The following is a 13,615-nucleotide window of genomic DNA, read 5'->3' as shown; positions in this document are numbered from 1 at the left end:
CGGGTGGGGCGGGGCCCGGCGCGCTCCCGCTCTCGCCATTGGTCAGGGTTGTTACGGGGGCGGGGCGATCCGGTGAGCCGGGCCGTGCGGCGCGGCCGTTGCGTCTGGCGCGAGCCTCCCGAGCCCCTCCGGCGGCGGTGTCGCGAGAGCCATGGCGGGGTGGGGGTCGTTCTACCGGGGCGAGGGAATGGAGGAGGAGGAGGAGGAGCAGGAACAGGAGGAAGGGGCCGAGGCGGTCGGTAAGGGCCCTCCACCCCCTCACAGAGGGCAGCTCGGGGCCCGCTGCTGGCTTTCGAGGCTTCGCGGGAGGAGGGGTCGCTGCTAAAACTGTTTCCCCCCGTTACGTAGCGGACCAGAGGTTTTCGGGCCGGGACAGCCTCATTTTCTTGGTGGATGCCTCCAAGGCCATGTTCGAGTCCGACGGGAATTCAGAGACTCCTTTCGACATGACCATCCAGGTAGGGATGGATAAACTGCTAATGACTTTCACACTCCTTACTGAAAGCTATTTCCTTCTAGTTTTGACCTGTGTGCGTTTTTTTCAGTGCATCCGGAATGTATATACCAGCAAAATTATCAGCAGTGACAGGGACCTGTTAAGTGTTGTGTTCTACGGTACAGAAAACAACAAGAACTCGGCAGATTTCAAGCACGTTTATGTTCTTCAGGAGCTGGACAATCCAGGTAAAGTGGTATGAAGGTTGTGTAAAAAGATGGAGTAAGGAAATCGGTGTAGTAGCATTGTCAATAACTGATCTCTCTAAAATCAGAGAGCTATCAGATAAATTCTTGATACTTGATACTTATCAAATGCACTGTTGGTGGTGGGGATAGATTTAGATATTTATTGAAAGCTTAGAAACTTCATGAGATCCTAGTGTTTTCTTTTAGAGTTGATTCAGATCCTTTTCTATGCCTTTTTTTCTATTTTAATGTGATGGCTTCACTTGCTGTCTGCTAAACCTAAGAGTATCTCAACAGAACTCTTGAATGTCCTTCAGAAAAGTGTGTGTCCATGCTAAGGCGTCATGGATTCCAACTGATGGAGAACATCACAGAATGGCTGAGGTTGGATGGGATTTTGAAGGTCATCTTGTCCAGCCCTCCTGCTCAAACAATGTCAGCTAGAACAGGTGGTTCAATATGGTAGCCTGTTTGGAGTGTTCCATCTTTTATTTCCATATTAAGTTCTGCAGTTCCTGAATTTCACTCTCTTTCATTTTCTTAAGATTACATACCATTTACTTGATAACACGTGCTGATTGCTGAATTGGGAAGGCAGTAGGAGAAGTGCAAAAAATACATGCTAGTGGTGACAGATTGTCTCACAGTTGAGATTCATCTGGGGAAATTTTGTCTACAACTTTTAATAGCAGCCTTTATCTCTGAGGACTTTTGATTATATTTTCTTTTCTAGGGGGTGCAAGTTTAATGACACAGGGACTTCTTGAAAGAATTGTGCCTTGTCCAATTTTCAAAATTCATTAAAATGTAGACCTGACAGGCCTGCCTTAGGTTCTTCTCCCTTTTCTGGCAGACAGTGCATTATAGGTCTTGCTTTTTCATTTTCCTCTTCCTTCCCTGCTTGTCTTTTCTTCCATGTTAGAGGCAGTAGCCTTGCCATATGGATAAAAACAGTGCAGGTGAAAGGTGGGTGTTGTTCTGATGCCTTGAGAGGCTACCTGGAACAGAGACTAGACAGAGTTAAAGGAATAAAGTAGGTATATATTAAAAGCCCTTCAGAGGACACACCTTGGGCAGTACAAGAGCCTGACTGTGGCTCCACCCAAGATGCACGCCTAGTCATGAGTTTTCACACTTTTATAAGTTTTGGTCCATTTACATATTGGGGTTAATTGTCCACTTCAGGTTATGAAGTCCCATCCTCCCAGATTGCTCTTCTCAATTTGCTGTTGTTTACACTTTTTGGGACTGAAGCTGCTATGGTGTCTTGGTTCTCAGGCTGGAAAAGGATTGTTTTGTCTAACTACCCTGTGAAGAGAACTTGCTAACACTTTATATGAAGTTCAGAGTTATATACCAATGCAGTACAGAATCCGGAAAATATGAAAGCTAAAACTTAAGGCATCAGTCAAAAGGAACAGAACTGTGTATTTGCTGCTTCTGGAGAGCAGTGTGCTGAGGAGAAGGAAGAGATGCTATAGGTGGTTATTATAGAGTACATAATTATGAAGATTTACATGAGATGAAAATAAAATAGTAAAGGGAGAGGAAAACATTTTCAAATGAGATTTTGTGAATGCTATAGAGTTTAAGTGAAGGATAAAGGAAGAAACTCTGCAGAATGCAGTGGCTGAATGAAAGCTTGTCTCCCACTGTAGATTAACATGAGAAAACAGAACTTGCTGTTAGACGGGTGGGAAAAGAAGTTGAAGTAAACCTCAGAGCTGCAACAAGGCTGTGGATACCTGGCCTAAATGTTGCTGTGATCTGTAGGCTTCATCTCACCTCTGTGTGGATTATCTCTAACATGAGGGGCGAGGAAGGAGCATGCTATGGAGATGCAGGATGCATTTCAGGCTCCTCTATTTTCTGTGGTGGTACAGCAGTCTGCTGTTCCTCTGCAGCAGGTGCAGTTTGCTGCCTTTGCTGCTGAGCACTTGGCATTCAGTGGAGAGGATTTGCAATACTTTGATCCCTGTCTGTTTCCCTTCCCCACAGAAAGTGCCCACACTGGCCAGGGCATTTTGTGTCCTCTTGGCCCTAGCAGGTGCTTTCAGTGGTAACAGGCGTGTGATATTGCCGATGTTAGGTTATGCTGGACAGTTTTCTCAGCCAGGTGGCACCAGCTACAGAGGTGCTTGGGACCATTCCTTGGATGTCAGCTTCAAGGGACCCCCAGTGCATACTTAGAAGAGTTTGTGGTATTTCTCTCAGTATTTCTAATGCATGTGAATGCTGTCGCCTCTCCAGGTGCAAAGCGTGTTCTAGAGCTGGACCAATACAGGGGAGACGAAGGACGAGCACTTTTCCGGGAGAACTTTGGCCACAACTCTGACTATTCACTGGGTGAAGCTCTCTGGGCCTGCTCGAATCTCTTCAGTGATGTCCGAGTCAGGCTGAGCCATAAGAGGATCATGCTCTTCACCAATGAGGATGACCCTCATGCCAATGACAGTGCTAAAGCCAAGCTGGCCAGGACCAGAGCTGGTGATCTGAGAGACACAGGTCATTATTTCGCCTTTTAATTTTAGACACATTTAACGTGATGAATCTTTGCAGAAGATGTTAACTGCATTGCTAGTTTGTGATGGAAAAAGATGTAAAATCATCAGAACTAGGGAATGTTTCTGAAAGTTTCTAAACTAGAAATTTGGTATCTAATCTAAATTATGTGTTTTCTCATCTGGTATCCAGTAGCTAGCACTTGTTTTCCAGGATCTCTTTCTAGTTTGATAGCATAAATGGGAACATGAGAGGGTCAAGAAAATAAACTTTTTTATTACTGTATCATTTTCCAGGAAGGGAATAGTAATACCAAGTTAACACAAAAGGAAAATTAATGGTTCCATTTTGAATTAGCTGAAAGAAATCAGCCTGAGCTCAGAGAGTAGACAGCATTTGTTCAACTGTGTAGCTGAGGTAATCAGTGTTTTTGGAATTCAGGAGATGTCCTGGATCTAGAAGCTGTGAAGCTTCCTTAATCCATTAGCCCCTATAATTAAAGGAAAGGGGATTTTCTGAACTTGTTATTCTCCTCTATGCCTGAGGTAAGATTATGTTTTATAGGAGCTCATCAGAGCTATTTCATATTCAGTGCTGTCCAGATTCTTAATTAGAGAGGAAACATTTCCTATTCTGCCTTGTTTTGACTGAAGTCAAAGATTGTGTTTTGCCTCTTGCCCTAGAATTGCCCCTTTCTCTAGAATATTTCACACCTGGTAGAATGACAACTTGGAGCTTAGTCTTTCTTAAATTATTTGTGTAGATAGAGAAATCTGAGAGTGCTGAGATATATGCTGATGTAAGAAAAAAGTAGTTTCTGATCCTTTTCCTATCTCTTCCATGGTTTCTAGGTATCATCTTGGACTTGATGCACTTGAAGAAGCCTGGAGGGTTCAATATCTCTTTGTTCTACAGGGATATTATAAATGTAGCAGAGGATGAGGACCTTGGGATCCAACCTAAAGAGTCAGAGAAACTGGAACATCTCATGAAGAAAGTACGAGCAAAGGAGACAAAAAAACGGGCTTTAGTCAGGTTTGTGCCTAGTTATGACACATTATTCACTGGAGGCACCTGATGCTATTTTCAGACTGCATCTCACTTTCCTCTTCTGGGATGATCGGTCTTTAAAGGCATCAGTGCTTACATTCCTCAATCTTAATTCTTTAGTCCAAAATTGGTGTTTCTTCTGTAGTTTCCAAGGGTATTTTTGGATGAGAAGAGCAGAGTGGGTCTCTTTTATCCTCTGTGTGCTCTCTCCTGTATTGAGCTTGGCCAGAAATTATAATTTGTTTAAAAATTACATAATTGCCAAGTACTTACCTAAAAAGCTGCAACATAAAAAATAGTTTATAGTGAAATCTGATTGAAATTAGGCTTTTCTTGCCAATAATAACTTAAAAAAATTCATCTGAATGTGAATGCTAGGTATTTTGGTCTGTTATTAAATAGTGATATATTGCCAGTCTATCTAGGCACTTGGCATGGATTCACACAGCCTTAATATTTCTAATCTCCTACTAAAAGATTAGAGATACTTAAGAGAGATTAAAGGGATCTTGACAAAGCAGATAGAAAGTATTTTTGGAACCACATGCTCCATAACAATTGCTTTTTTAGGGAGCGAGTTCATAGCAGAATGATGTGGAAGCACAGTAAGGGAATGAACTTTAAGGCCTAATGTTTTTTTCCCAGTAAGTATTTATAAAGTATCCCAACCTGAGCTGTTGTCACTGACATTCTTGTTCCTGCTCGCAGCTTTGTTTTCTTTTCTGGGAATGATCCTCAAGTTTTCTAATAGCTGGGGAGGAAGAATCCCATACAGTGATACCTTTTACAAGAGAGGAAGTAGCATTTGTAGTAACTCACTGTTCTGCTCTCATAACTTGAAGAGTACCACTGTTTTTAAAATTTTATATCGAATTTTTTCTCTTAACATCTGATCTATATTTTTTCTTAAATCTTGGCATTATTTTTTCTTAGTGGGGTGTTTTTGTGGGAGAATTTTACCTTCTTCAAAAACAGCTACGAGAATTCATGGACGTCCCAATAAGCATGATTGGGGTACCCAAATGGGGACTTTGTCCTGTACTCTATTTGAACATAGCTGCCCTTCAGTGAAAAAAAAGGTCGAAGAACTATGGTAAATTATTTTTGTTTAGATAACTTTTATGACCAGAAATGATGATATTGCAAGAATATTTTTATGCAAGTGAGATTATATTTCCAAAGATATATGTGATTTTGGGGAAGGAGAACAGAAGGTCAGAGGAAATGATTACATGAAGAGATGATTTTCTTCTGCAGTAGTGATTTTTCAGGAATCTCAAGTCTGTATCTGCTTTTTTACACAGGCTAAATCTTCATCTGAGCAACAATGTGGCGCTTTCTGTTGGTGTTTACAACCTTATTCAAAAAGCTTATAAACCATATCCGGTGAAGCTTTATCGGGAAACAAATGAACCAGTTAAAACCAAAACAAGGATGTTCAGTGGAAAAACAGGCAGCTTGCTCCTGCCCAGTGACACTAAAAGGGCTCAGGTAACATATGATTATGTGCCTGCTTTTTCTTGTCTCTGCAGTGTGTGAGGGAGATGCCAATTCCCTTGCTGCTTTTGTTTGTATTGCACTTTCAAAATGAGATACAGAAATATTTGCATCTGTATGCACCTGGGGACGTGCTGGTTGTGTTTTGAGCTCTGCAGGGTGAGAGTGAGTTGTTTCCCTGGCCTGACTGTCATGGGAAGGCATAGCTGCTGGTGGAAGTGCTGTCAGGAACACAGGTCATTTCTTTCTGTAAGGCAGAACGAGGTTGTCAGAGCCTGACCTCGTGTGACCCTGTGCCATTGCTGCTGCCGTCAACTTTTGATTTGTTAGGAGCAGATTTGGTCCTAACTTGTATGTTGTTAAACATACAGGGGTGAATCACAGGGGAATTGAAGCTGTTTTCCAAACAAAAGGTATGTTACCTTTGGTGTGTTTTGTATAAATTTTTCTTTGTTTTGCCTTCCTGCTTGACAGTTTGGCTGATGTAAATGGAGTGTCACATTCTGATCAGGCATGGGTTTATTTCAAAGCAGGTTACGTAGTTATTAGGTATGCTGTCGCAAGTGCACTTTGTGTCTTCTTCCATGTTAATAGCTCTTAAAGTTATTGTCTTAAAATGAAGTATTAAGTCTATTTATAGTGGATATTAGTTTCTGGAAATAAAGTGTAGTAGATAAACAGAAAGCTGAGCATTAAGCACTGATGTACCTTCAGCAGCTGGACTATAATATGGTTTTGATTTTGTGATGTATGAGTGGTGCTACAGAAACATTGTTTCCCAGTCACTATTTCTGTCAAGAGTAGGTAGCTGACATGCATCTGCTGAAGCAAGCTTACAGTTGGGCAGGACCTCTGGAAAAGTCTGGTCGAGCCTGGCCCAGAGCAAGACTCACAAAACCAGATCAGGTTGCTCAGGATTTCTTTGGGACAACTCTGAAGAACTACAGAGATGAGATGTGACAGCTTCCCTGTATTAGAACTTAGCCATTTTCTTAGAAAAGTGCATTTTGCTTTTGTTCAGGTAGAATTTCCCTTGGATAATGGTCATGGACTGTCAATTGCCATTTCGATGTGCACTACTCATGAGGGTTTACACTGTCTTGTCCATAACCTTCTTTTAAGTAGTGGAACACAGCAATTGCATCCTCTTCCTGCACTTCCTGCCCTGTCCTGCCACCTGGTCCCCATTTTTTTTTATGCTGGCAGCCCTATCATCTGCTCTTCCCTGGTTTAGACATACGGAAAACGCCAGATTGTGCTGGAGAAAGAGGAGACAGAAGAATTAAAACGGTTCGATTCTCCAGGTTTGTTTCTGATTGGCTTCAAACCACTTTCAATGCTCAAACAGCACCACCATATCAGGCCCTCCCAGTTCATCTATCCTGAGGAGTCCCTGGTGAGAGGTAAGCAAAGATGGCAAGAGATTTACCACCTTGCTTTAGTGTAACCATGGTGTGTTTGAGCGGGGATCATTGAGTGTAAAAGCTTTGTCTAACTTAAAAACTTGCTAATGTTAAGAAGAACTGAATTAACTGTTATTGCCCCTCTCAGTCGCAGATATTTCTTGTATTCTTCTATAGCAGAAGAGCCAATTGTGCTTTATGTTTATCCATTGTGACAAGCAGCTAATTAAACCATGCAGACTAGTCACAAAGTACTTGTTTTAGCCATTCATGAAAGAATGATCCTAGAGAGAGAGATCCTAGTAACTGACAAGAAGGCAAAGATGGTTAAAAAAGCCCAAACAAATCCAACTAACAACAAAAAAAGAAAAACCTAAGCCCCAAACCGGGTAAATACTTGCTCTTTTTAAGTCCATATCACCTATGAGTGAAAACATGATACTCAAGAAGTATAGTTGAATTAACAGTGATTTACAGGCTTGTAAAGAGAGAAGGCAAGGACATTTAGAAATGCTTCTTTTTGCCTTTTTTATATGTATACATGTGTCTATTTATCTAGAAATACATCCCGAGCTGCAGTAGTAAGAAAAAGCCTTTAGCTCCTCAGTCTAGCATTGAATGAAGAGAGCTGTGTCTGACTAAAGAAGAACCCTTATGCTTGCTTCTCTAACTGCAGTTTCCTGGCTCAACCACTTTATTTATATATAAATTTTTCCCTGACCACCATGTCTGGTGAAATACACCTGAGGCAAACGTGTGCCTCAGGAAGTGTACTGGAGTTTGAATTCTTAGTGTGTTACTTCCACAGAAGGTCTCTGATGTGCTTCATTGTGATGTCCCACCAAACAGAAACAGACTTTGGCGATAAAATTTCACAGTATTCCATTGCTCAGATGGTAGTGATTTCATTTCTTCCACCAGAACTTGCACTGCTGGTCAGGAGAGACTCACTAACATTGTCCATTTTGAGTCTTCTCCCTTCCAAGATTTGCTTTTTACCTCCACAATAATGCAAGCATTTCAAAGAAGTCACAGGTTTTGAAACTGTAATATTTAGGGTCATATTCCAGAATAAAGGAGCAAAGCTGTCAGTCTGACCAATCCACTCTTTCGTTTGCAGGGAGTACAACGCTGTTTAATGCCCTGTTAATGAAGTGCTCGGAGAGGGAGATGATGATGCTGTGCAGATACACCCCTCGCCGGAACATCCCTCCTCGCTTTGTGGCCCTGGTTCCCCAGGAGGAAGAGCTAGATGAGCAGAAAGTGCAGATAGCCCCTCCAGGTATGGGAAGAGGTGCTGCCTTTCCCTGCATGATTGGATGTAGTCAGTGTAATGGTATCCTGTATTGAGGGAAAATATTCGTAGTGCTACCCCCACTTAAACTTTCCAACATTTCTTTGCTTCAGTTTTGTCAATGTAAGGATCTGATACTGAATCTATTTTTAAAGCCCCAGTTGCATCAGTGTTAGCTCAGGTATGACCTGGCTAGAGTGTTTTCCCTCCCTTCCACCTCTTTCTAACAGATTCAAATAACTGATGTAGAAATTAAATGCCTTTTTTTCCTCTTTGTCCTGTTATACAGAATGTCTTTTCCTGAATTATGTTGTATCCTTGAATACGTTGTAAAGTATTAAATAAATAATCTCACATATAGTGAGCCTCATGCCACGTCAGCTGAGTGGAGAATGATTAGGGAGCACGCTCTGCTGTTTTGCATTTTCTCACCTCTTTAAGTGCAAAAACATCTTCTGGGAGAATGTAAAGTAGGGAGGTAACACTGCTTGTGTACAAATTAAAGTATTTCAGGATAATGTGGGTAATAATTTGATTTTCAAACAAATCTTTTTCAAGCTCATACGCAGTAAGAGGTGGGAGAGGTATACTAGTTGATGTCCTGCATAAAAAGCAAGTCACTGGTATCCAACTGTGAATTTTGTCTGAATGTTTTTCACAAAGTCATTAGTGATGTTGGTAACAAACACTGAGATTGGGATTGAATGTCATGCTATAGGCACCTGGAAGTATTATAGATTGCTCTTGTTAACAACAGAACAGGTAGTTAGTTAGTTTGGAGTCATCAGACTTAGATAATAACCATCTTGATTTCTTCAATAAATTATTTTGAAACCATGCTTCTGTGTAACTGTTGTCTTCCTCCCTCTCTTCTGTATAGGTTTCCACCTGATTTTTCTGCCCTACGCAGATGACGTGCGTAATGTTGATTTTACAGAAAATGTGCCAGCCAGCCAAGAGCAGGTAGACAAAATGAAGGAAATAATTCAGAAGCTGCGGTTCAAATACAGGTACCTGGAGATAAATAGAGTGCAAGGGGTGGCATGGGGAAGAAAGCACAACCATTGCTTGCTCTGTTGTACACGTTGTTCCTGAGATGAGATTTTGATGTATTTTGATAGAAATTGCTTCTCTCTGTAGTAGCTTTGTCCAAACTTTATTCTTAATCATTCTGGATACCCAGGCACCACAATGCTTTATGTAGCACATTCTGGAGTTCTTTGTAGAATTGCTCTTGTTCTCTGTGCTGTTGTTATTTGTTGCAGAGGTATCACATTTTATTGTGGTTCTGCCACTCTACAGCAGATCAGACCCAGATCATTTAAATTAGACCACTTTAGAATGAAGAGTTAGGCCTTTTTTTCATTGTAGCTAGGATAAATTCTATGAAGTACTTTCATGGGAGATTTTTTTCCTAGATACGTGGAAGCCACCATAACTGTTACTAAAGTATAATGCCACATCTCCTTTTGCCTCATACAGCTTTCTAACTCTCACACAGCATTCTTATGTGGTTGATACATGACAGGATAGTGATTCAGCAGGTAAACTGAAAAAAGGAAAAGCAGTTCTGATGCGATAGATTGCTGTGTGGGAAAGAGGGAAGTTTTATTCTGAAATAAGTTGGTGGTAGATCTTAAATGTTTTGTCTGTCTTCTTGGCAGTATGCATTGACATTTTGGGGGATTCTTGACAGGGCTGACAGCTTTGAGAACCCAGTTTTGCAGCAGCACTTCAGGAATTTGGAGGCTTTGGCGCTGGATATGATGGAACCAGAACAAGCTGAGGATCTTACAAGTGAGAACTATTGGCGGGTGAAGGGAGGCAGGGTAGGGGACTCGTGACTTGGTTATAAGTCAAATATGTGCTACTACAAACCCATATGTCTTTTAAGAAATATTTCAGTTGTGTGCAGTTGCACTACGTAGGATTCTGGATGTGTCCATTTTGAAATATTGAAACCTTATTTTCTATTGCTGTCACTTTTAAGGTAAAGAAAAAAATTGCTCACTTTACCATCCAGAATTAAAATTGAAAAGCCTTTTTCCTATGGTGAGAAATGTTTTCTCTGAAATTCCTCTCTTCAAGATTCTCATTAATATTTCAGTGTGATGAATGGACCGAATAAAGAGAGTTATTCTGCGGGGGGCAGTGCTGCCACCTAGTGACTGGGAGAGTTTATCTCTAAGTGTCTTGTGTAATCTCGGAGTGGGTGAGGAGGGAAGGGACCACAGTGCTCATCTGGTCCGACCGCCCTGCTCAAGCAGGGTTGTCCTACAGCACATTGCACAGGCTTAGTTTCAGGTAGTTCTTCAATTATTTCTCCAGTAAGGAATACTCTACAACCTCTGTGGTTGAACTGAAATGGACCTTCTTTCAGTGCTCAGTCACCTTCCCAGTAAAGTTCTTCCTCATGTTCAGGTGGCTCTTCCTGTGCTTCAGTTTCTGCCCATTGCTTCTTGTCTTGTTGCTTGGCATCACCAAGAGCCTGGCACTGTGCTCTTGACATCCTCCCTTCAGATACTTAGATGCACTGATGAGGTTCCCCTTTCAGTCATCTCTTCTGGAGACTGACTAGGCCCAGTTCCTTCAGACTTTACTCATAAAGAAGATGTTCCAGTCCTTTAATCATCTTTGTTGTCTTCTGCTGGACCCATTCCAGGAGCTCCATGTCTCTCTTGTACTGAGGAGCCCAGAACTGGACGCAGCATTCCAGATGTTCAAACTCTTGATATTACCAAGAGCTGTAAATTTCTCATTTGAGAGTATCATAACACAAGTATCTGCATTTTGCATGCTTGCAGGACGCTTGCAGACTAGTTATTACACAAGCACAGTTGTGTCTGATGATGTTACTGAAAAATAGTCAGACTTGTTAGCACCAATGGAGCTTTAAGAAGCAGGTGTTCTTTATTACAGTTGATGCATGAGGGGATATCTCCACCAAAATCGTGCATCTCTAGTACAGAAAAAGCTGTTTATATAGGTTTTCCCAGAAGAAATATACATGTGGTAATCATTTCCCCAGAATTATTAACATGTGTTAGTTCCCTTTTGTGCACATGTTCTTCTGCCCTGGGGGTCTCTCTGGTGGTCATAGACCCTAAAGTTACAACTGAATGCTTGATGAACTGGTGTTATTTCCCAATACAGACTGGAGTTGGCATACCTAGGCTGGCTCATATTTTGTGAGTGCCTTCTTGGTGAATATTTAACATGATCCTGCAAAATAAAGTATTGTGTGATTCCATACACTAATGGTTTTGTAGAATTAATGTTACATTTTTCCCACCAGGTGAGCTGATAGTTCATCTGGCAACAGGGATGGCCTTGTAGACTTTCTTGTGATCACATTGTTTCTCAAAGGGCAAATCTTTTATCTTTTGCCAGTGCCAAAGTCTGAACAGATGAGCCACAGGCTGGGCAACCTCGTGGACGAGTTTAAGCAGCTGGTTTATCCCCCTGGCTACAATCCTGATGGGAAGGCTGTAAAGCGAAAACAAGGTAAGTAATGGTGATGCAGACACAAAACATAATGTTTGTATTCTGTTTAGAAGCTTCTGTGGTTTCAGTTTGTCTCGTAGTTTAAAGAAGCTCCTTGTGCAACAATTCTGCTGATCTCCACAATGAAGTATTATATCCAGTATTGATTCTTAGAGAATAGAGAATATTGTGGTATCCAGTTGGAGAGTTGCTGGAGTGACAAACTGCAGAGTGAAGTATAGGAAATAACATAGGTAAATGACTGCAGAATATGTATATATAATATTAGCAGCTTTCTATTTTACAACCGAATAGTGAGATCACTCATGCTTTCATTTTGTGTTGGTGAGGGAGCAGACTTTTATGCGTGGGCTGTTTAGCAAGTCCAAGTTGGGCATCTTAAGGGCTAAATGTGTAAGTAATGCTGAAGTCCATGTGTAATTTGGGAGTCTATGAAAGACTGCATAAAGTGAGTGTCAGTTAGCTGAGCCTCTGGAATCATTGTATTCTGATGTCTCAACAAGAATCCCTTAGAAGTTTTATTTGGAGGGTGTTGTTTTCATCAGAGCACAAAGTTTCATACTTCAGTTAAGATCACCCCTATCAATGAAATACTGCATGACTTACACAGTGACACCTGTATCTTAAAAGAAAACATGGAAACTAGGTCTGTGAGTGGTTGTTAAAGCACCATGTGCTAATGGCCATTAACTATGGTTAAACATTGATGTCTAATTTCTAAAATTCTAAAATTTTTGTAATCTAAAATGTATCTTTCTAGATTCAGATGGTCAAACTGAGAAGAGGCCCAAGGTAGAAGTCTCAAAAGATGAGCTGCGGAATCATGTGCAGAAGGGCACTCTAGGCAAGTTCACTGTACCTGTCCTGAAGGATGCATGTAGGTTTTTAAGGTTGAGGTGTGGAAGCAAGAAGCAGGAGCTTGTGGATGCTTTAACTGAATACTTTAATGAGCGCTAAGCTGGAGAAGAAGGCCCTGGTTTACTTCTGACTGCTTATAATTTTGATTGGCTTATGTGGGTGCTGTGTCTGTTTAATCTTGCTATGAAAGAGACTGCAACTAAATGTTGCTCTGTCTAGCAGTGGAGAAACTTTTTACTTAGTTGTGAAACATCTCTGCAAAGTTGGATTCTCTTGACAGTTGCTAAAGGCAGAACTAAATTCCCTGTGAACTCAGGTCACCCACTGCATATGGACAGAGTTGTGCCTTGCTGGTTTCTTAATAAAAGTTTGGACCTTTTCCTTTGCAACACTGACTGTGCCGTCTCTGCATTATAAAGGCAGCAGAACTCATTTCAGTGTAAGAAAACACAATCATCTGTGTTAATGGCACCACATGAATTCAAGCAGCAGGTTGAGTCTGTGTCCTAACAGAGGATATAAATATGTATTACTCTCCAAAACAGCCAGTATCAGTACTAGTAATCAAATTGGGTTATTTTCTGCCATCACCATTACAAGCCTTATCAGCAGATCTTAAAAAAATCATTACTGGGAAGCAGTATCCAATCCTTTGGGCAAAAAGTTGGCACTTAACAAATCTGCACACACAGGTCTTCCATTTTTAAATGGTGATAGCAAAAGCTGGTTTAAAAATGGAAAAGAAATTGTGTTCCCTGGAAGGCTGCAAGCATTTATCCCAATTAAATTACTGAGATGGCATAGAGCTTTTCCACCTCTCTAA

The 13,615-nt window shown here is 41.2% G+C and overlaps 1 protein-coding gene across 1 annotated transcript; it reads left to right on the top strand.

Annotated features, from left to right (window-relative positions):
- Positions 1-44: 44 nt before the first annotated feature.
- Positions 45-13,181, top strand: XRCC6 (X-ray repair cross complementing 6). Its single transcript, XM_014882624.2, has 12 exons — positions 45-239; positions 349-458; positions 546-684; positions 2,935-3,189; positions 4,038-4,221; positions 5,541-5,727; positions 6,968-7,136; positions 8,257-8,418; positions 9,311-9,440; positions 10,127-10,227; positions 11,821-11,934; positions 12,695-13,181. Exons 1-12 carry the CDS (start codon positions 152-154, stop codon positions 12,889-12,891), a joined length of 1,836 nt encoding a protein of 611 aa, XP_014738110.2. The 5' UTR covers positions 45-151; the 3' UTR covers positions 12,892-13,181.
- Positions 13,182-13,615: the final 434 nt, after the last annotated feature.

The sequence above is a fragment of the Sturnus vulgaris genome, chromosome 5 (assembly GCF_052056855.1).
Source record: "Sturnus vulgaris isolate bStuVul1 chromosome 5, bStuVul1.hap1, whole genome shotgun sequence".
NCBI classification, from domain to species: Eukaryota; Metazoa; Chordata; class Aves; order Passeriformes; family Sturnidae; genus Sturnus; species Sturnus vulgaris.
This window is presented reverse-complemented; position numbering and strand designations above follow the sequence as displayed.

Bases quoted from the DNA above. Each gene is read 5' to 3' on its own strand.
- XRCC6 (XM_014882624.2), top strand. From the start codon at position 152: ATGGCGGGGTGGGGGTCGTTCTACCGGGGCGAGGGAATGGAGGAGGAG. The intron at 3,190-4,037 runs GTCATTATTTCG...CATGGTTTCTAG, and splicing joins TGGTGATCTGAGAGACACAG to GTATCATCTTGGACTTGATG. The intron at 11,935-12,694 runs GTAAGTAATGGT...GTATCTTTCTAG, and splicing joins GGCTGTAAAGCGAAAACAAG to ATTCAGATGGTCAAACTGAG.